The sequence below is a fragment of the Rhinoderma darwinii genome, chromosome 1, assembly GCF_050947455.1.
Source record: "Rhinoderma darwinii isolate aRhiDar2 chromosome 1, aRhiDar2.hap1, whole genome shotgun sequence".
Taxonomy (NCBI): Eukaryota; Metazoa; Chordata; class Amphibia; order Anura; family Rhinodermatidae; genus Rhinoderma; species Rhinoderma darwinii.
In genome coordinates, this window is record NC_134687.1 from 420,576,107 (window position 1) to 420,598,424 (window position 22,318).

The 22,318-nt window shown below is 40.7% G+C and overlaps 1 protein-coding gene across 1 annotated transcript; it reads left to right on the top strand.

Moving 5' to 3' along the window:
* Positions 1-567: 567 nt before the first annotated feature.
* LOC142655334 (rab5 GDP/GTP exchange factor-like) lies at positions 568-21,570 on the top strand. The gene is made up of 9 exons (XM_075829353.1): positions 568-683; positions 1,895-2,118; positions 9,500-9,648; positions 10,264-10,409; positions 10,865-10,934; positions 15,285-15,420; positions 15,778-15,869; positions 17,570-17,826; positions 21,118-21,570. Exons 2-9 carry the CDS (start codon positions 1,898-1,900, stop codon positions 21,418-21,420), a joined length of 1,374 nt encoding a protein of 457 aa, XP_075685468.1. The 5' UTR covers positions 568-683; positions 1,895-1,897; the 3' UTR covers positions 21,421-21,570.
* The last annotated feature ends 748 nt before the right edge of the window (positions 21,571-22,318 follow it).

Here is a 22,318-nt window from a genome sequence, read left to right on the forward strand (position 1 = left end):
GGGTAAAGGTTTGGTGGCAACACAATAGCTGTGGCTGAATTATTTTGTGGTAAAGGAACTAGGAGGTAGCTGAGCGCTCTATATCGTCCCTTTTGCCACCTCATGGCTGATGTACATGTGCACCAGTAAGTTGCGCCATTTTCTCAATGATTTTTAAAAATTGAGGTAGATATGAAAGAAGTGTCTACATTTCTTGCATGCCTCAATTTTCTTCCTTGCGGGGAACAACTACATCCCCTCATTTTTATGGCATTACTGTATTCAGGTTCAGTCTCGCTGATACGTGCTCCTTAGCAACGGACATTTTTTTAAATAACTGAAAGCTGCAATGGCAGTTCATTATCTGTGCAAAGGAGCAAACGAGGAACAACTGTCGGGTATCGACATATATCACATGCAGCAAGACGCCTGGTGAGCTCCGTCTGGGTATAGCCCCGCTGCTCAGCTCTACAACACCACATAGCTAGACGAAGCCACATTCCTTTAGCGCCACCTAGCGGAAAAGATCCCGCTCTCCTTTCAGGTAAAGCTTCCGGTTGGTCATATGACTTTAGTCTCCATAGTAACGGCAGGACACATCCGGTCTCGATCTTCCGCCGTTTGGCAGCTGCTGACCCGGAAGCGAGTGATCAGCCGAGACGTGGGGCATGTGATATTTTGGTGACAACCGCTCGTAGTGATCGGTAGGGATTATGTATTGTGTACAGCCTGTATGCAGAGTTTTACTCTGAATGACGCTGATGTGGGGATTATGTTATTAATGGTCCGGGTATTATCTGTGCTATGTTCCTTCCTGCTTCCATACAATGATTGTATCCATGCTGTGCTTTACAATGGTCATAGTAAAGAAAGAGTATTGTTATTTGTGGGAGATGAAGCCTGTTTATATGGAGTGATCAAAAAGAACAGGAAATCTCTGCTGTCATAATACTTCTATTTACACGCGGTATTTTATTCCACAGATGTCACATGACCAGTGTAACTATTCTGTAGGTGCAGTCAAGTTTCTATCTCAATCATATGGGTAGATTGTAGTGACATCAGGGCTGACAAATCCCAATATGCCCCCAAAATATTACTGGTGCCAAGCTTCGCGGGTGACCGGATTTAGTTTTTATATGTCCTACAGCATTACATTAAGGGCTGCTTCACACGGCCGTGTTCAGTCTGTGTGATCCGGTCCGTATGTCGGCCATATTTCCCTGACCGGACACTGTTACGGGAGCAGGACTCCTAGCATCATAGTTATGGGTATTTTATAGGACTCGAAGGCTGTGTTCACATTAGTCTTTTTCACTTACAGAGGTTCCGGTATTTTCTACAGCAAGAAAAGTGCAAAATGTAAAAATACCAGAAACCTGATTATAAGCCAATGGGAGCCGTCCTCTATTTAAAAATGAATTTGCCATAGCTGTCATGGATCCGTTCTGAATGGAACCCATGATGTAGTATGAATAGAGCCTAAAGAAGTCACTACAGTGGTCTAAATGGTTAATAAAGTTTGTAGTATTTTAACCATCTGTTTGAAACATTCACATTATACCAATAATTGCAACATTTTAATGGGCCTTCAATGCAAGTCTCGATATGCTAACCCAATACCAGCAAAGTGTGTCTTAACCCACTGCAAACAATATATCTTATTTTATCATTTTTCTCGCGTAATGTGTCGTCACCTGACTGTACTGGCATTTCAGAAGATTATTATAACCGTTATACCAAGCAAACTATATTATGTGTTATAAGTACAAGATTGACTATAATAGAGGTCTTGTTTGTCCGGAATGTTTTAACCAATGCGTGTTTTTTTAGGTATGTGTGGAAACTAAATAAATTATATTACGTGGCACCTAAGGAGACGCTGGCTCAATGTACCTTTTTCTCGTCTCCACAGATTATGAATTTTGCATCGCCAGGGCACAAAGCAATACCGTTACCCCAAGATGCCAATCTCCCCCATCTTCACGCTGACAATGCGTCATACCAACTCCAAGGGTTTCTCTACCAGGCAGAGATGTGTAGAAAGAACTGTGGATTCTATGGTAATCCAGCATGGCACGGGTATTGTTCCAGGTGTTGGATTCAGCAGAGACAGCAGGCTCAGCACCTCACAGACGGGTAGGTGTAAGGGCATGTGCACACGATAACTGCAATTACGCCTGAAATTATGGAGCTGTTTTCACGAGAAAACAGGTCGTCGCGTTTTCCGGGGTGTCTTTTACGGACGTAATTTGGAGCTGTTCTTCATTGGAGTCAATGAAAAGCGGCTCCAATTACGTCCCAAGAAGTGTCCTGCATATAATGTATATAAGTGTCCTGCACTTCTTTGACGAGGCTGAATTTTTACGCGCCGTCTTTTGACAGCGACGCGTAAAATGACAGGTCATCGGCACAGTACATCGTAAAGCCCATTGAAAGTAATGGGCGGATGTTTGCCGATGTATTGGAGTCGTTTTTTCAGACGTAATTTGAGGCGTAAAACGCCTCCATTACGTCTGAAAAGAGGTCGTGTGAACCCAGAGTAATCCTCACAACCAAATCATTGTACCTCAGCAGAGGCCATTTAAATATGAGCGGCCTGGAGGACTTGGTTTTGTCATTGACTTTTTGTATATACTTGTGTGCTCTTTATGCTGCTGATCTGATGTCCTGCAGTTACGGCTCCCTAATAGATGGCCATTGCCTTTTTCACCTTGATTTAATATTTATCGCTTTGATAAATAGACATATTATCCCCAGTGTATTTTATGGGAGTGAGCGCTGGTTTTACACATAAAAACCTTGGCCCCACACCAAACCAACACCGTGGTAATTCATTATTGTTATCCAAGCTGTTCATTTCAACACAGATTTTCTTAGAATATATTTTCCCGTCACAACCAATCCTGTTGTTCTGAGCTTAGCGTGAATTTGCTATCTTTGGGCATGTCATAGTTATAATTACTATGTGTTATTCCAGCCGTAAATGTAAATGAATAACAATTTTTATGTCGATGAGAAGACAAACCAACAAAAACATTGGTTCGGATCAATAGAGATCGGCTTCGTTTGTTGGAATAATTGTTGTTCGTGCTTTAAAATGTTTCTCTTTCGGTAGTGGTAAGAGCGACGGTTAGTATTTTCTATGGTCTGCGAAAAATAAATGGGGTCAATGCAATATTTCCTACAATACAATAATTCTCTATTTGGGGACTATCTATCATTCATTCTCTTTTCGCAATGATCATTCCAGTTAAAAATGTATTCATGTTTATATTTTTATTTACGGCCAGCTACAGTCAGAAAAAATAATTGCTGATGGGATTTATTTAACCTATTGCGTACCTGCACCGCAATAGTACGGCACACGCCGCTTATTGAAGCAGACCTGCACCGTACTATTGCGGAGCAGGAACAACCGGTTACTATGTGAAATCACATAGTGATAACACAGTGACGGCAGCTGTCATTGACAGCCAACCGTCTCTGTTACCGGCCTGGGGACCAATCAGCAGGCCGCCATGCTGGCGATTGCTGTGATTTGTCAGTCTTCAGAGACTGACCAATCACAGCCGTCTGACGTCGTCTACAGGAGAAAGCTCCAGTCACTTTCTCTGATCTCCTCATTTCTGTGAGATCCGTGAGGAGATCAGAGAAAGACGTAAAAAAAACAACAACTTTTTATTAACCCCTTCCCGCAAATGGGCGTATAGTAACGCCCAGAGGATGAAGCGGGCACAGGAGCTGTGCGCGCTTCATCTTCAGCGGGTGTTGGCTGTAATATACAGCCGACATCCCACTGCAATGACGGCGATCACTGTTCTCTCCGATCGCCGTAGTTTAACCCCTTAAATGCTGCTGTCAATAGCGACAGCGGCATTTAAGTGATTGCTACATTGGGAGGGAGGGGGCAAAAAATTGCGAAGTGCCGATGGTTGCTATGGCAACCAGGAAACGTAGCAACGACTTCCTTGTCGGCCAGGGACGGAAGACTATTAGGTCCTGCCAAAGGCAGGACGTAATAGACAGACTGTCAGTTGTAAAATGACAGTTACAATACACTGCACTACATAAGTACATACATAAGTAGTGCAGTGTATTGTACAGGGGATCAGAAGATCAGATCTTCAAGTCCCCTAGTATGTGTAAAAAAAATAAAAGTTTTATCTAATATAAACTAATAATTATTATTCATCTTAATAAAACCCCCCCTGTTTCCTTGATCAAGTCCTTTATAATTAGAAGAAATTAATGAAAAAAATAAAAGAATCTATACATAATACTTATCGCCGCGTTCGTATCGGCCTGACCTATAAAAATATCACATTATTTATCCCGCGCGGTGAACACCGTAAAAAAATAAAATAAAAAATAATGGCAATTCCTTTTTTGGTCACGTTGTTTCCTAAAAAATAGAATAAAAAGTGATCAAAAAGTCGCAAGTACCCAAACATGGTACCAAAAAAAACTAGTTTGTCAAAAAACAAGCCCTCACACAGCTCCACCGACAACAAAATAAATAAGTTATGGCTCTCAGGATATGGTGACACTAAAACATTATTTTATTTAGTAAAAAGTGTTTTTATTGTGTAAAAGTAGTAAAACATAGAAAAAGTATAAATTTGGTATTGTCGTAATCGTATCGAACCGCAGAATAAAGTAAACATGTTGTTTATACTGCACAGAGAACGCCGTTAAAAACTTCTAAAAAACAGTGAGAGACTAGTAACTGATTAATATGAGCTGTGCAGCTAAGGCCATATGTTGCACCATGGACATGTAAAAGTGCTAAGCACGTAGCTGCACAGCTCATATTAATCAGTCACTAGTCTAACTACAATTTCCCACTGAACGGCTGACAGCCGTCAGTTGTCTAGCTAGCAACACACCCCGCTGTGTCTCATGCCAGCAGCTGGGTGTGATTTCCCACTTAGCTGCCACATTGACTTTTGACCGCCGGTGAATTTTCCGTGCGGTCTCTTCCGTGTTGCTACCCCGTTCACCCACGGGAGTAGAGCGCGGTCACTGCCCTGCAGGGTTATTTTGGTATCACAGCGCGAAGGTTCCCGCCGCCCTGCTCTCAGACACCGCGTACATGCTGGGTCTGACACTGTTGAGAGCAGAGCCCGACACCAGGACGGCTCACTGACATTGCTGTCCCGGCTGACAGCTGAGCGCTGTTGCACTGTGCAGCCACGGCTGCTCTCCACGCTGCTGCTCCGGCAACCAGGGACACCGGCGTGAGAGTGCAGTCGGCAGGTATACATTCATACTGTGCCGCATGACAACCGCATGGTAATAAATTTGGCAACACTTGTCCTGACTAATTGTGCTGTCACAGTTTGACATTACACCTCACTGTCCCTTGACCATCCTTGGAGGGCCCCTAACAGCCTTTGCTGAGATGATAATACAAATTTACTTATACTGTGCTGCTTGTTAGCCCAGGCAGCACAGAAGTCTACGTGCTCCTTACTGTGACCGAAGCTGGCAGCACACTATCCTATGTGAATTCACAAGTACTATCAATTATTAAATTGCTGCTGTCAGTTTGATATTACACTTTACTGTCTCTTGACTATCCTAGGAGTTCCTATACGGCTCTTGCCGATATGATAATCCAAATTTACTTGTACTACGCTTCTTGTTAGTTCAGGCAGCACAGAAGCTTACGTGCTTCCTACTGTGACCAAATTTGACAGCACACTATTTAATGTGAAATCACAGTATTATCAATCATTATATTGCTATATGGCCAAAAGGTATGTGAGTTTGGGGGTCACTCACACATACTCGATTGCACCATTGGATTTTTAGTGTAATTGTTTATTTTAATGTATATCAATAAAAGTTAAATATTAATAGATCACACAATTTTCCCCTTTCCCTTCTTCCCTCAAACATACAACTTACTCAGGTGGTGTACACCAATGTGATCTATTGTCTATATCATTGTGTGATAGGTGGTCCTCCACACATTACCTATCTAGGGAGGTGCTATACAGGGGGTGTGGCACTATATGGGCACTACCTACAGGGGACACTGGCACTAACTACATGGGCACTGCGTGTGGGACTATGTGGACACTATCTACATTGGGAACTGTGGCACTATGTGGGCCCTGTGGCACGATCTACAGTGGGCACTATCTATGTGGACAGTTGCACTATCTACAGGGGTATTGCGACACTATCTACATGGGCACTGTGGAGTTTTCAGGGGGCTGAGACAAAAAAACCCTAACAAATAAAATTCATCCATTTTTTTTAACGCCCATGAAAACGGATGGCAAATGGCGGTTAAAAACGGTCAGAGGACCTGGAAAAGGATTCAAATTTTGAGACACACTGATGCAAAACAGCCATGAAAAACTGACAATTGAACCGTTGTTAACTGCCCTTGTTTTCACGTCGTGTGAATATAGCCTCAGGCACCATGTACACGACCGTATTTTCATCCATCCGTAAATACGGATTTGTATTTATACGTAAATATGGTCCGTAATTCATCCGTATTTGATCCGTATATACGGATCCTTAATTAAAGAGGGAGACTGCAAATGATGTAATCTGCATGTTGCATAGCAACGCTTCCGTAAATACAGACGATTTACGGATGCACATCCGTAGCAGTCCGTATTTACGGTAGCGCCCATGGGCTCCTATAGGAGAGTCCGTGCCATAATTATGGACAAGAATAGGACAGGTTCTATAGTTTTTTTCAGCATGGACACCCATCCGTAAAAATACTGAAATGTGTCCATGGCCAATAGAAATGAAATACGGATGAAAAATACGGTCATGTGCATGGGGCCTTATAGCCTCCTTCACTCTCCCCTCACAGCGTTCCAGGCTGACGGAGAGAGAAGACGACTAATTGTTACAGAGCTGTAGATTGTATATAAACAACTATATATAGATAAATATATAAATAAAAATGACAAAAGTATTTTTTTTTTACATTTTTAGTGATTTGTCTGCTCATAATAAAAATTAAAAACACGGAATTAAAGTAATCTAGAAAATGAAATCCTCAAAGGTATTGTAAAAAAAACAAATTAAAAATAGTTGCGATATTCAAAGCGGTTGCAACGATATTATCGTTTAAAGAAGTGCATATCAGAAATGGAAAATTTGACCTGGATACAGGGGCATCAATGACGCTTGGTCATGAAAGGGTTTATCATTGTCAGAACGCAGCCAGAAGAGAGTCAATCTTATCCATGAGCTGCCGCTCCGCCTGCCTGCCTGCCTGCCTGCCTGCCTGCTGCTGACTGGCAGGTTTCCCCCTATTACAATGCTTAAAAATAAATCTGCTAATGAAAACGGCTAATGAAAAACAATCAGCGGCACAGTCGGTAAATGTACATGCAGCTCATAGAGACACTTCCATTTATATGAAGCATTTCAGCCTAGCGCTAGGTAACAAGAACACTTCTTGCCTGGTGGAGATGGAAATGACCATCAGAGTCTCACATTCGTCAGTTGTACTGTGCAAAGGGAACAGGCAGCCTCTAGGTTATCTCCGTGTAACTGTCATCTGAGCTCCCACAATGCACTGCTCCCTGCTAACCCGGTCCAGCAGAATTTTAAATCTATTTTTCTGTTTTAATGGTGAATACAAAATCGTATAACTTAAAGGGGTTGTCCACCTCTGAAAAACAATTGTGCAATACATTATACATATGTAATGAAGTATCTTTGTAATCTACTTATCGTTTCAAAGGTGTCGAGGTCTTCTACTACGGAGTTGTGCCACGTGACTCTGCCAGCATCGTAATTCTTCTCTTCTGTCTGTTCTTCATTCTGTACTTCCAGACGAGCTCCTCTTCCGGTCTTCTGCTCGAACAGTGCGTCATCCGTGACGTCCCTGTCATGGGCTCTTCTGATCTACGTCTTCGTAAACTTGTGCCTGCGCGTTTAAATTTTTTTTTATGAATCACGCATGCGCAGTAAAAATAAAACGTATTGCGCCTGCATATTAAAAGTTGATTTATCGCGCCTGCGCAGTAAAATCTAATTTATTTTGCCTGCAAAGTTGATTTCATGCTTTGAATGCGCAGGTGCAATAAATCAACTTTCAATACGCAGGCGTAATACATTTTACTTCTACTGTGCATGCGTGATTCATAAAAACAAAAATTTGAAACGCGCAGACGCACGTTCACGAGGACGGATCGGAAGAACCCTCGACAGGGACATCACGGATGACGCACCGTTCGAGCAGAAGACCGGAAGAGGAGCTCGTCCGGAAGTACAGAATGAAGAACAGACAGCGGAGGAGAAGATTTACTTTGCTGGCAGAGTCACGTGACACAACTCCGTAGTAGAAGACCGCTACACCTTTGAAACGGTAAGTAGATTACAAAGATACTTCATTACATATGTATGGTGGACAACCCCTTTAAGGAACATATTTGCAAAACATAATAATGTTTATGTAGAATATTGTAAGTACGTTGTGATCAATTTGTTTTTATGTATTTACACCCACTGCCTTTAGCAGACAAATAACAGCACTACTTTTCATTTTGGCATCCAATGGTCCGGCATTTGTTTAGGAGGGAGAATTGTTTATACTCAATAAGAAGAAGTACCAATTTCACTTTCTGATTAAAAGCAAAAAAAAATAAAAAATTGTATAAATAATTATTCTTTGGGACACGTACTTATTTTCAATGAGCTCTATATTTTCCTGGAGGATCGCTACCTGGAGGATTTATATGCAATTCTCTATATTATATAAGTGTTTTACTTTACTGTTCTGGTGACGTACTTTGTAAGTATTTGGTATTTGCAGTATACACATTCATATTCACATGTTCACTAAAAAGTTAATTTGTTTTGGGAACGTTTATTTACATAACTTTTATCATCTGTGACCATGTGACTCCTGTGGATTTCACATAAAGTTCACCTTTGCTACATAAAAGGAGTTAGCTGGATCTGAACTCTGTTATTAAAGTGTACCTCCTGTTATAATGTAGGACTCGCCCAGTGATATTTCCTAATCTACTGCATAAACTTGTTCTGCCTCTTCCCTGTAATACGTCAGCATGGGCTTCTCAGTGTCTGTGCTGCATGATGCTCATAGAATGCGATAAGGGGGCCGAGTGCTGGCTTTATCTACTAGGCTCCCATGTAGAAAGATGCAATACCTGTGAATCGCCGCCACATCCGTGTCGACGACTCACAAGTAGAAATGAAGGGGATGCCGCCGTCGTAAGCTGCACCCCCTTCAAAACAGCTGATCGGCGGGGGTCCCGGGAGTCAGACCCTGACCCATCAGCTATTGATGGCCTATCCTGAGGATAGGCCATCAATTTCTAGGGACTGGACAACCCCTTTAAAGAAGCTAACTAATACATCTTTTAAGCCCTAGATCTCCGAGACCAGCATTTATTGGGCAATATGTGTTCTACATCCTCGATCAAACGACTATGGAATTGGTGCACGTTATTAAAAATTGTCATCACTTCTTCACATGATCTGGCTTAGCAGTTCTGATTTCTCGCTTCAGTTTTAGGCATCACGCAGGAAATCTGCAGGCTAAGCCTGATATGATCGCCACCACTCAGCTATTGAATAGGAAAGATACGTTTCAGGATGTCACCAATAATAACGTCAAAAGTGAGCAATCTACCGCCAGCCAATACCAAACTGCAACAGGTACGTCATTATTTTAAGTATTTACAAGACCTGTTCAGAAATGCTGCGCTCACATACACATTCACCTGGCGCCCATATACTGCCTTGGCACACAACTTCTATTCGCGATCATTTCCAATGGATGTTACTTGTCATTACCGCACCTATTTAATGCGGTGCGACACATCTATACAAAAGTCATCATGTGTGCAGACACGATAAATTGCACAAACTTATCCCTATGCATTTTTTTTTTGGCAATTTTTTTTCTAATTTAATCTTCTGAAATATCCAGCAAAAGTACACTAGAATAGTTATTACACTTTAATGTGAAAGATTATATATATTTTTTTATTTTTAACGTTGGTTTGGCATCAGCATAGATTTGTTGCAGACTCCACTACACTGTGTGCCTTTATTTTCTATGACCAGTCTATTAAGGGACCTTCTCTAGAAGATTTTTCTTCTAAAAAAAATATCTACCACCGTTCCATGTAGCGCAATCTGTGAATTAAGCTTAATTTTGTGCGCCAACTTCTAAAGTAGTAAAGTACTGCGGTCTCTTTGCACAGACTTAGGGAGATGGTAATGTGAGTAGAGGGAAGGCTCACATGCAATGTTTTGCTCACTCCGCAGACCCTGTATTGCACTTTTCCCAGTCTTGCCTTCTCTCACTGGCTGGAGGTGATTTTTCAGAATTTCTCAAAGCCCTCCACAGTCAAGAAGCACAACCATTATTGACGCGCTGTAGCAATTTCATTCAGAGGATGCAAGAGGCTGAGGTAAGTTTTGACTAGCTTACTTGCAGAGGACCTGTCAGCTCTTCATCTCATCAGGTCTTCTCTTTCAGCATCTTTTCTTAGAACTCTACGTTGTGCCGTTCCTCTGTTATTCCTCCTAGAAATGTATGAATAAAATGAAAACTGGGTGTTACCATTCCCCTTGTCAAAGGGGGGTGTCCCTACTGTGTGAAACTGACAGCATTGTTTGGGTACTGTCACATTTTGTAGGGATACACCCTCAACTGGTAACACTCCGTTGTCAATTTATTCATAAAATTGTAGGAGGGATAACCGGAACGGTACAAGTAAAAGTATATAGATGTATATCGACCAGTTCAGCTGTTCCTTAGTTATATCTTTTTAGAAAGCAGGGTTCTGAATTGCAACCCACAGTGTCCCTGCATTATCGCCATCGTTTGCGTTTGATGTAGAACTAAGTAATGTATGTCTTACAGAGCTTGACCGTGGACAGAAAAGCAGAAGAAGTACAGACCTTCTACCAACATCTTGTACTGTACTACCCCGGTGAGAGAATACCAGACATACCAGTGCCTAATGCACTCTCATGAATATAGCCAATGTGGCAGATTTATAAATGCAATTACGACAATATCATTCAGTATGACTCAAGTTGCGTTGCAATTTAAAATGTTTTCACTCCATATTTCGAAAATTGCCTAATGCCTATCTCAGGGAATATGTTGCACGTTACACTGTAGTTACACACTCAGAATTATGCCAGTATGAGTACATTTACCGAAATTAATTTACCTACACCAAAATTCATAGAAATCTATACCTGAAACTCTACATAGTGTACAACTTTAAAAAAAACTAACATTTTCTCTTCTGATGATCAAACATAACAATTTGCTACGCATTAGTAAATCTTTAATTCAAGCAATAGCCAAATTCAAACGTGGCAACTAATATGGCTGCACTTCCTGTTGCCACTTTTGTAAAACCAGCTGCCGCAACTGAATAGAAAAGTAGCCCTGACTGAATAAAACAGAATTTTATATTGGGAATTTTAGATTTTAGGTAGAAATCTTCAAGATAATGCTTCATATCATAATACATCGTGGATGAGTCTCACAAGACCATATCTCCTTCTCTATATGTTATCATATGTAAATTTACGTAGTCGAACATGGTACATTTAATCACAAATAGCACTCTATATTGTCCAATATGTTTCATGAAATATTAATACAGCAATGCTAATAAAGTGGAAAATTACACTTCATTACATAAATGAACCGTATCCTAAGATAAGGGGATGGTCTACGTTTATTATTTTGTTTAAGCATTTTGGAGGAAATTGCACAGGTATAAAAGTCACGTTAAAAATTGCGGAAAAAAAAAAAAGGCAATAAGTGGGTGTGGTCAAGCTGTACGTGTACTTTCCATATCGTCCCTCATGACTGCACACAAGAAGGTGTACTCGTGACCGCTGTAGGGGCAGTAACAGAGAGAGTTTAAAGGGTCTCTCTCGCAACTTCCCACCAGTGGTTCCTGTCCCTACATGAAGAAAGATTTATTTATTTTTTTTCTCCCTAGGTCTAAGGGATTCCCTATAAGGGTAAATGCACGGTCTCAAATGTGAGACATGAAGATGACTTTCTCTCCCCTTCCACTAATATCCAAAACTTTCCAGAAACTCCAAAAAGAGTCTACAACTCTTATCCTACTCATACCCTTTTTCTGTTCCCTCTTTTGAGGAAACTGACACGATATTCTTACCATCCAGATTGGATCTTCTACGTCAGGGTCCAATCTACCATCTAGACCATCTTTTAATTGTCAGCTTGGGTTCTAAAAGGGCCTTATTAAAACCGAAAGGGCTGTCTGATAAAGTAATATCTACCCTTCAGCGCAGTAGGAAGAAAGTTATTGCTGCGATCTACTGGGAAATTTGGAAAAAATGTTGTGGTAATAATAAACTTGACCCCTCTAAACCCAACATTTCAGCCTCTGGACTTTCTTCGATATGGTTTGCATAACGGCTTTAGACTTCGTCTTACCCTTAAGGTTTGGGTGTCAGCCCCTAGTTCTTTTTTTTTTTTTTTTTTATTGCTCTCTGGCAGAACAAAGGTGCATTAAAAGGTTGATGTCTGTTGCCTCCAGATTGAAACCTTCCCTTAAATCTTCAGTTCCTCAGTGGAATTTAAACTGGGGGTTGTTAGCCGTAACCTCCAGCCATTTTGAACCCATTCAGGAAGCTTTTGTTAAACACATAACTCTAAAAACTGCATTTTATGTCGCTATAACATCTGCCGGAAGAATAGGAGATATACAATCATTCTCTATTGTGGAGCCATACTTATCAATCCTGCTTTATAGAGTCATTCTGAAATTCGATCCCTCTTACCGAAAGTGTCTTCTGATTTTTATAGATCTCAAGAAATTATATTTCCTTCCTTTTTTTTTTTTGCTAAAATCCTGACAAGAATTTCATACTTTTGAAATGAAAAGAAGGATTCTCCATTATCCGTAAAATTACAAAATTCTGGAGGAAGGACAGTAACTTATTTGTTCAATTTCAGGAATAATCAAAAGGGAAAAAGGCATCTAAAAGCACGATAGCACGCTGGATCAAAGAGACCATCCTTAGACAAAGAGGTTCCTGAAAATCACAGAGCACACTTCACAAGATCCATTTCCTCCTCTCGGGCAGAGAAAGCGGGTACATCGCCTGACCAAATTTGTAAAGCTGCCAGTTGGTCAAGCCTGCGTACATTTTTAATACACTACAGACTGGATTTACTATCCAGTCAGGAATTAGCCTTTGTAAGCAAAGTCCTCAAGGCTATTGTCCCTCCCTAGATACCTAATTTGGTACAACTCCTCGCGTGCCTCCATGAAGGACGACATGGAGTATAGGAATTTGTTTCTACCAGTGAATCGGTTACTATGAGTACTCGAATGACGGAGCTAGGAACCCCCCCCCCCCCCCCCCACATTGTGACTTTAACAATTTATAATACATTTTAGTTACATATATTTTGTCCGGTATATTACTTTGGAAGCACTGGTGGGAAGTTTGTGAGGAACCCTTTCAACTCTCTCTGTTCCATACAGAGGTCGAGGGTCAACCTCCTTGTGTGCCGTTATGGAGGACTCATGAAAACCAAATTACTGGTAGAAACTAATTTCTCTTTTTAGACTCATTTACAAAATGCACAGGAGCAAATTAGTTGTGCAAATGTACTGGTACTCCTAGCAGGTGTAAAAAGAAATTCAAACAATCAATTTCAAGTGCGCCGGGTTGCACAATTCTCGCAAACTACCCTCTACAATTTAATTGGTGCACAATATGATATTGTTTATAAATGTGGGCCAGTGGGTATAAACCATCATGTGCGCCATCTGCGCTTTCCAGCAAAAACCTTTATCTGGAGGGAGAGAACTCTTGACTTTCTCATAGCATAGTAAGGCTATATTTACATCACATATTTTAACCTACGTTTAACGTATGTCTCATAAAAAGCTCTCGACATATACGTCAAACATAGGCTGTGACGTATGCCCTAACAGTAATGTTCAAAAAATGGTCGGCTCTCTGGTTCGAGCATGGTGCACGTGGAAGGGAAATAATACAAAGATCCTAAATAAACTAAATCCTGGCACTCACTGGATCAGATAATAGCTTTTTTATTTATTTTGAAAAATAAAAAAAGCTATTATCTGATCAGTGAGTGCCGGGATTTCGTTTATTCAGTATGCCCTACCAGCCGCATCCATCACCATAGACTTTAATGGTATCTGTTAAAAGGATGTGGAGTGAACTGGGGTTATGAGCGTTCATGACGTATCCGTTAAACGGATACCATTATAGTCTATGGGCGGCGGATGCCACTATTAGACATCCGTTTAACGGCCATAGATTTTAATGGTAGCTGTTTAACAAATGTCATACAACACTATTGGAAAGCTCATGATGTATCCGTTAACTGGATGCCTGTGACGTATGCCATACAGTGTATAAAATTTTGCAGTCTACTATGCTATTCCAGGTCACTCTTTTGGCCTCCATCTGACAATGAAGCCCTGTGAACACGTTTAGCATGCGCGTCGGGAGCTTTCCTGATGTACAAGTTAAACATAGGGCAAAAACGTAATGTGAACATGGTCTTATATTGTTTCACTGTAGTTGCCTGATTGCAATACAACTGCACACGTACAACAAGCAATCCGCGGACAGTTCTGAGCTTTACGTACTCTTGGATTTCAATTCTGTAGCAATTGTGGATTGTAAATCAATAAGCGGTTTCCATCTGTCAAAGTAATATTTCATCCTCTTCTTCTTTTTTTATTTTTTTTATTGTGCTATTCTATTGACCATTGTAAATAAGAGTCTATGTTTAATTGCCATTATAGATCAGTCAAATTCTCTAAGCTCCCTTTGCTTCCCAAAAGCATTTTTTTTTTCTTTAAACCTGCGTTTTTTCTAATTGTATTAGCAGTGTCCATTATAAGATCAGTGTGAATAGGATGTATAATGTCCAATTTAAAAAGTTTCCTAAATAATCGAATTCACAGTCAAATACTGTAGGTAGGTGATCGGTAGATAGCTACACTTTAACATTATAATATATGGTTTGTCAATATTCATTCTATGAGAGTGAATGTCAGGGACCGCTACTGTCCGGTAGGAAGGTGTGTTTATTTGCGTACATGCATCCACATAGCAGTCTATATACATGTGATATGCACATTGATCTCTATGAATGGCTTACTTCTATATAAACTACTATGTGAATATATTCTTATTCTAGTGATGTCTTTCCTTAAATATTGATATAAAACATTGCCTTTATTCAGAATATGTACCTGCCTTAGGACCTCAGTATTTTTGTACTTTGTCTTTCGTAGATCACATGTCCGATGAGAGAGACCGCTTGTTGGATAATATTGAGAAGTTAGTGATGACACGACTTTATAAGTCTGTATTTTGTCTGGATAGTTCACAAGATGAACAGAAGGATCTCTCTCTTCAAAAGCGCATCAAGTAAGTGCTCGATATTTTGTATTTTCAGCTAATGGTGAATCTAGGATTACTGCTTTTCCCCAGATGTCGGACTTAACGGGTATTGATCTCATTTTGTTTTTGCCGGAAGCCATGATGAGCATAACAGATGGCGCAATGAGTGATCTATAAATAAAGATCTTTGTGAAAAACTGAGTGAGCATCAGTAACTTGAGCCCCGCTATGGTTTTCTGGATGTGTTTATGGACCTAATGTAATTCACTGAAAAATATTTAATTATGGAAAACCTACAAAATATTTGGATGTCCGTTTTATGTCATGTGTATAATACCCTATTCCGGTTTCAGTGTTTCTCCTTACCAACTTTTCTGTTTTTAGGTCATTGAGTTGGGTGACGCCAAGGATGCTTCAACTCCCACTAGTAGAAGACAGTCAAGAAGAGAAGGATGGGATCTCTTGCGCTGTAACTGGTAAGACGAAAACATCTATTTCTTTTCAGAATTCCATATGTGGTATAAAATTATTTTATGGAGTACAATAACATGGACCAGCACTTGTGGGACAGGTTTTATTAGGGGATTTTCCTAACTTTACAAATTTGACTGATGCAAATAGTGTACACACAGATGGAAACATAGCAAAATTAGTGCAAGGAAAAGGTAGAGCAGTTACCCATAGCAACAATTTAGATTTAACCTCTCAATTTGAGAAATGAAAGCCGCAATCTAATTGGTTGCCATGGGAAACTGCTCCATTTATAATAAATCTAACCCCATTGTCATACAGTTAACACTAACACAATACATAAGATTAGACAGGAAAAATCTGTTTCCCACAACTTTGAGGGAAGGTCTGGGGGCACCTGAAGAAATTAGATTGTTGGCTGCTATCAAATATCTAATGTCCGTGGTCTGCTTGAGTCTCACATAAACTGAGTCACTTGGTTGGAGTGGTTTACAGGAGCACAATTTGGGGTGATTATCGACCTTTCTATGTGTAAAAAAGTCACAAACGGGCCGTTTTAGTGCCACTTTTGTGGAAAGGGGGCGTGGCAACCGCAGCCCGGAAAATGTATTATAATTAATGCCAGAAGACTGGCGTAAATTATAGTGGAAATCTACGTTAGCTCCTAGCTGGAGTAGATTTCACTATATGGCACGTAGCAAGGTAGAGCCCGGGCCGCGGCACTACCTTGCCAATCCCCCACCGGACTATCCCCTCCCCTTCCATTAGACAGTTAAATAAGAATACTGAAAAAAATAAAATAATTATACTCCCCGAACCGCTCTTCTCCCCTCTGTCTCCCTCATCATTCCGGTGCCGCTCTTACAAGGACCTGACGCGGAGCAACTGCATGACGTTGTATGCGACGCAGCACTGATGACATTGAATCGCTGGGTCGCATATAAGGTACTGACTCTGCTCAGGGTCTGGTCCTTGTATGTACGGCACTGGAAGGATGAAGGAGTCTGAGAGGGGAGAAGAGGAGCAGATAAATTTTCGGCGCACATACACTTATTAAGAGGCTTTTGCCCCTTTAATAAATGTCAGAATTTTCTCCAACTTTTCAGTCTATTAAGTCTGGCGTATGAAACGTCAGTCTAAAAAAAATTCCCCACTTATTATTTGCTACAAACCTTTACAAATATTTAGGCTTCATGCACACGACCATGCTCGTAATCACGGTCAACGATTATTGGCACGGCCGGCCGCGGACAGCCACCCACATTTTCGGCCCGTTCTCCCATACAAATTATGAGACCACATACCGTAAAAGGCAAAAGATAGGACATGTTCTGTCTTTTGCGCAAATATTCGGGAAGGTGTCCGTGGTCAATAGAAGTGAATTGGTCCGTAATTGCGGACCATATTTACGGACAAATTCTACGCTCATGGGGCCTTAACCAGAGTTTTTCCTTTCCTATGGCTGGTACTGCTGTGTACTGCTTGCTGTCTGATATCCAGTTCGGCTATGTATTCCCTTCAGTGCCATTTCACTTGCCTGCTGCAGAACTAAGTTAAAACTGAGCGCAGCTTTTCAGAGCTTATCCACCTTTTAAACTAGAGTTCGTTCCTGAAAACTGTCTGTTGTCCTGCCATCACCTGGTTTATAACATGTTTCTCTTCTATTTGTGAGAACCACTTATCGTATGTATTTTCTTTGTTTCAGTGCTAAAAGAAATGGATTCCAAGAGAGCCCCCCAAGACAAGTTAACCTGTGTGTCTAGGACTTGTAACTACCTTTATAAATCCATACAAAGTTCTAAGAAAGAGCCAGCCACAGCTGATGATTTACTGTCTTGTCTAATATATAGTACGCTGAAGGCAAACCCACCCCGTCTGTGGTCAAACCTGCAATACATCACCAGGTTCTGCAATCCCAAGAGACTTATGACAGGGGAGTCTGGATATTTTTTTACTAGCCTTGTGAGTATACAGCAAGCACCTTTACAGTTTATATGTGAACAAGGGGAACTTCCATTTCCTTCAATCCTAGTTCACCACTTAGGCCCCATGCACACGACCGTAATTACGACCCCATTCAGTTCTATTGGCCGCGGATACCGTTTCGTATCGCCGTAGAACCGTGCCGGTAATTATGGAGCATGTCAGTTTTTTATTGTTTTACGGGCCGTGCTCCCATACTTTGTATGGGATTACGGCCCAAAAATGCGTCCGTGATTACGGGCACATCCGTGTGCATGGGGCCGTCGGCTGGGTTCCCATGGGACGGATACGCTGCATAAAAATCACGCGGCGTGCCCCACCTGGAACCCACAGGACATTCTGTCTGAAAAACTGCACCACATTGTGGTGTGATTTTTCGTACGGAAATTCCACTGCGGAGGGAAGCCGTTCATACTTACTCCATCTCTCCTCTGACGTCGGCTCCGGCCTCCTTGGATGACGTTTCAGGCCGTTTGACGCTGCGGCCTGTGATTGGCTGCGGGGGTCACATGGGATGCAACGTCATCGAAGGAGGGCATTCTGGGTAAGTGTTTTTTGATTTTTCTTCTGACGTTTGAGATTTTTGCAGAGTAAATGCTGTGATTACGCCACAAAAGTCGCAACGCTTTGATTTCTGTTGCGGCTTGTGCATCCCCATTGAATTCAATGAGGAAAACCCGCAACGGAAAATGAACGAAAACGCAGCATAAATTGACATGCTGCGGAATTAAATTCGAGATTATCTAAATCTCCTCCACTTTGCTGCTACTGTTAATGCTGCGGAGTTTCCACACAGAATTCCGCAGCGTTTATACTACGTGGGAGCCCAGCCTTCCTTGCACTTCTTACCATGCGCATTCTAATTTAAAACATGGAAACAACATAGGACTCTTGCAGTTTACCTATGCATGTCATAGCATTTGTTCATAGTGAATAATGCATACAGATGTGGCTAAATTTAAATGCAAGGGTACTGATAATTTCAATCAGGACAACCAATGTCCATATCCTTTATTAGGATATATGGATATCCTAGAGGGAGAGGGTCCACAACCTAGGACCCCCTCAATGAGCCACAGTGGGGAGCTGCTAACAAGCAGAGGCTCATGCTCTGGCAGACCAGGGCGATCAGCTGGGTCTCTGTTAGCTGGACCCATGGTGGTCAGCTCTCATATTAAATCGGTTGTCTGTGTTCAGACCACCCTTTTAAATAATGCTTCATTCATCCTGAGACGTGTTGAAATGTAAAATATCTTTTGGATCCATATATACATGTGTTTGGTTTGCAGTAGAACATCAAATAAGAAAAAACTATTACAGCTGTCGCATGACACTTGTGCCACCTCTGCAAGCGGCTTTTCATTCTTTCACTCCATTTTTCTTATAGATATTTTGGCCACACAACCGTTGTATGAAAGTTGCATGTACATGTGATTCTATGTAGTCCTGTGGAGGGAATAGTTCTATAATAAGTTAGGTACTGATTAACCCCCAAGGCGCTTATGGTAACGTAAAATTCTAGGAGCTTTATTTTCCCATGTGAATTTAGAAATCTAATGCTGGAAACTGTGGGAATGGGTATAGGAAGTCTATGGAAAATATACACGGTAATGTGACCATTTTTACTGCGTTTATTCTGCCTACCCGGGTAATTATGGGGTTATCCCATTATACAAAGTCCGCTTTTACATTTTGTATTAAAAGGTAGATAGTTTCATTTATATGTTGGTTATTTTTTTGTTGTTGTGCTGTGACAACTAGCCGTATTATGAAGATGTTTATGGGAAGCATGGGGGCTCAGTGGTCAGCACTATTGTTTTGGAAGTTTAGACTGTGAGCCCAAATAGGGACAGCAAATCAGGACAACCTCTGTACAGTGCTGCGGAATACGTTGGCGCTATATGCAGTACCAGTCATATGTCTGGACACACCTTTTCATTTCATGGTTTTTCTTGTTTTTTTATTTTCTACATTGAAGAATCATATTGAAGCCATAACTATGAAGGAACACCTATGGAATTCAGTAGTAAATTAAAAAAAAAGTGTTAAACAAACCAGAATGTTTTACATTTTAGATTCTTCAAAGTAGCCCCACAAGTGGTGACTACCTCATGAAGGTGATTGAAAGAATACTGCAAAGCAGTCATAAAAACAAAAGGGGGGCTACTTTGAAGAATCTAAAAAATAAAAAACAACTTTTGGTTTAACATTTTTTTTTTTTTGTTCGCTACTTAATTCCATATGTTCCTTCAAAGTTATCATGTCTTCAATATGAATCTACAATGTAGAAAATAAAAAACAAGAAAAACCATGGAATAAAAAGCTGCACCCAAACTTTTGACTGGTACTGGAAGTAACAGAAATAAATGGGAAAATGTCCTTTGGATAGGAAAAACAGAATGAAGGCTTTTGGGTAGATCACCCCATCTCTGAAAGCTTTTTGTTTTCAAGGAACACAAAGACAAGAAGACCACCACTCCTACTGTAATCCATAGATTAAGGGGTACATAATACACGTGTTAGAGTTGCTTTACTGAAATCGGGTAGCGAGTCGTCAGGGAACACTGAAATTAGAAGATTATCAAGGCACTTTGGAGCGAAACGCGCTGCCCAATGTAAGACTGTCGCAGGCCATTGTTCTTCCAGGATAATGACACAAACCATAAGCACTTTTCTCTTGATCGATTTCAATAGGGGGAAAAATACACAAACAAAAAGCTGAAAGATAATACTGAGGAGATACGGACTGGATACATCATTAATCTTAGGCGGGAGTGGACGACCTACTCTATTACGTAGTATTATATTAATATTGTATGCATGTATGTTTTTCTAATGACGATTATGTTTTGGCTCATACTGAATTGCCCTTAAAGTGGTGAATACTGTTACTAAACGTGCACTTTAGAACAAATGTTCCTATAAATGTAAGTACTTCCCGTATTGCAGATGGATCCTCTTTATTTTTAATCTCATGGGATATCCATATGTCAAGGGACCTCCATAATGGTCTTAAATGACATTTTCAGCTGTCGCTCGGTTCTGTTTCTTGTATAGAAATGATTTGTAATATTTAGAAGCAGATGTATTTAAGTGCATCTATTTTCCTGTATTTCCCATTGGGGCTTCTTATCCCGTAGAAAAACTATACTTGGCCATATTGTCCACAGAGATGAAATTACGGGTTATCAGGCGACCACTAATAGATAGTAGCAGGATTTGTTGTGACATGTTCCATCATTACAATGGTTTCTTATGTTTCCCTTGCAGTGTTGTGCAGCTTCTTTCATTGAGACTCTGGAGGCCTCATCTCTTGGGCTCACCCAGAATGAGTTTCTTCGCTTAATAAAGGGCTCAGAAGTAACACCTTTTATTTCAAGTAACGGACTATGTACATTGCAACAAATCGAGAGGAACAAGGAACTCCTGGCGGAACTGAAGCATCGACAGGATATTCTATTTCAAAAGGCCAAATGCCTGGGAAAAGAGGTGGAAGCTTGGCCTTTGTCTGTACAGGGAGAAATTCAGGAAATGATCCGTAGGTTCCCTCTGGACACTAAAGCTTCAACATGAAGTTGTGCATGATGTATCTCCAGTGACATGGTTTCTACAACATGGAGATATGGACGGTTTCTACATCGTAAGCTGCTGTTGATCTAGTTCAATCTGATCTAACTGATGGAGGAGTTTTCTCAAAATACTTATTAAACGGTCACTATTGTATTTATGGTACTAAGATATTTTATTTCATCACCGAGCATGAAAAATAACACATTTTGTTATATATTTTGGCTATTAACCTCCAGTTTATAGGAACCTGCTAATATTTTAATCTCACCATGAGGATAATGATAGATAATACAGGTTATTTTGAAACTCAAATAAAGCCCATTGTTAATGTATTTCTCTAACGTACAATTCACCTTTGGTCGAAAATCAGAGACTATCTACGTTTCATAAAAAGGTCTGGGCAGGAATACCATTGTTTGGCATGTTCTAGTTTAGGTCTACCTGTCATAGTAAAATTGTTAATTCTAATATCATAATTTAAACTTCCATAATGCTGGAATCACACATGCAGTTTCTATCAAGCCAAAGCCGGAAGTGTAACAAACAGGAAGGAAACTTATCAATCCTTCCTTTTGGATCAACTCCTGGTTTTGGCTCCAAAAACGGCATTTGTGATTCCAGTCCAAGGCCTTATTCACACAAGCGTGTCTGATTTGCGTTTGCAGTTTTCCTCATCCGTGTTTCTCCTGTACAAGCACTTCCTGATTTGACTTTTTTTTTTCCACATAGCTTTAGCAACGGATACGTGAAAAACAGACAGCACACGGATGTCCTCCGTGTGCTGTCTGTGTTTTTCACGCATATATAGACTTCAATGGGCGAGTCTGCTCTGCAAAAATGAAGTAGAATAGGACATGCAGTGAGAGTCACATAATAGATGTGTGAATAACCCCATTGAATT

Excerpts from the sequence above, each read along its gene's own strand:
- LOC142655334 (XM_075829353.1), top strand. The coding sequence starts at position 1,898 with ATGAATTTTGCATCGCCAGGGCACAAAGCAATACCGTTACCCCAAGAT. Across the intron at positions 10,410-10,864 it reads AGAGGATGCAAGAGGCTGAG|AGCTTGACCGTGGACAGAAA; the intron begins GTAAGTTTTGAC and ends TATGTCTTACAG. Across the intron at positions 15,421-15,777 it reads TCTCTTCAAAAGCGCATCAA|GTCATTGAGTTGGGTGACGC; the intron begins GTAAGTGCTCGA and ends TTCTGTTTTTAG.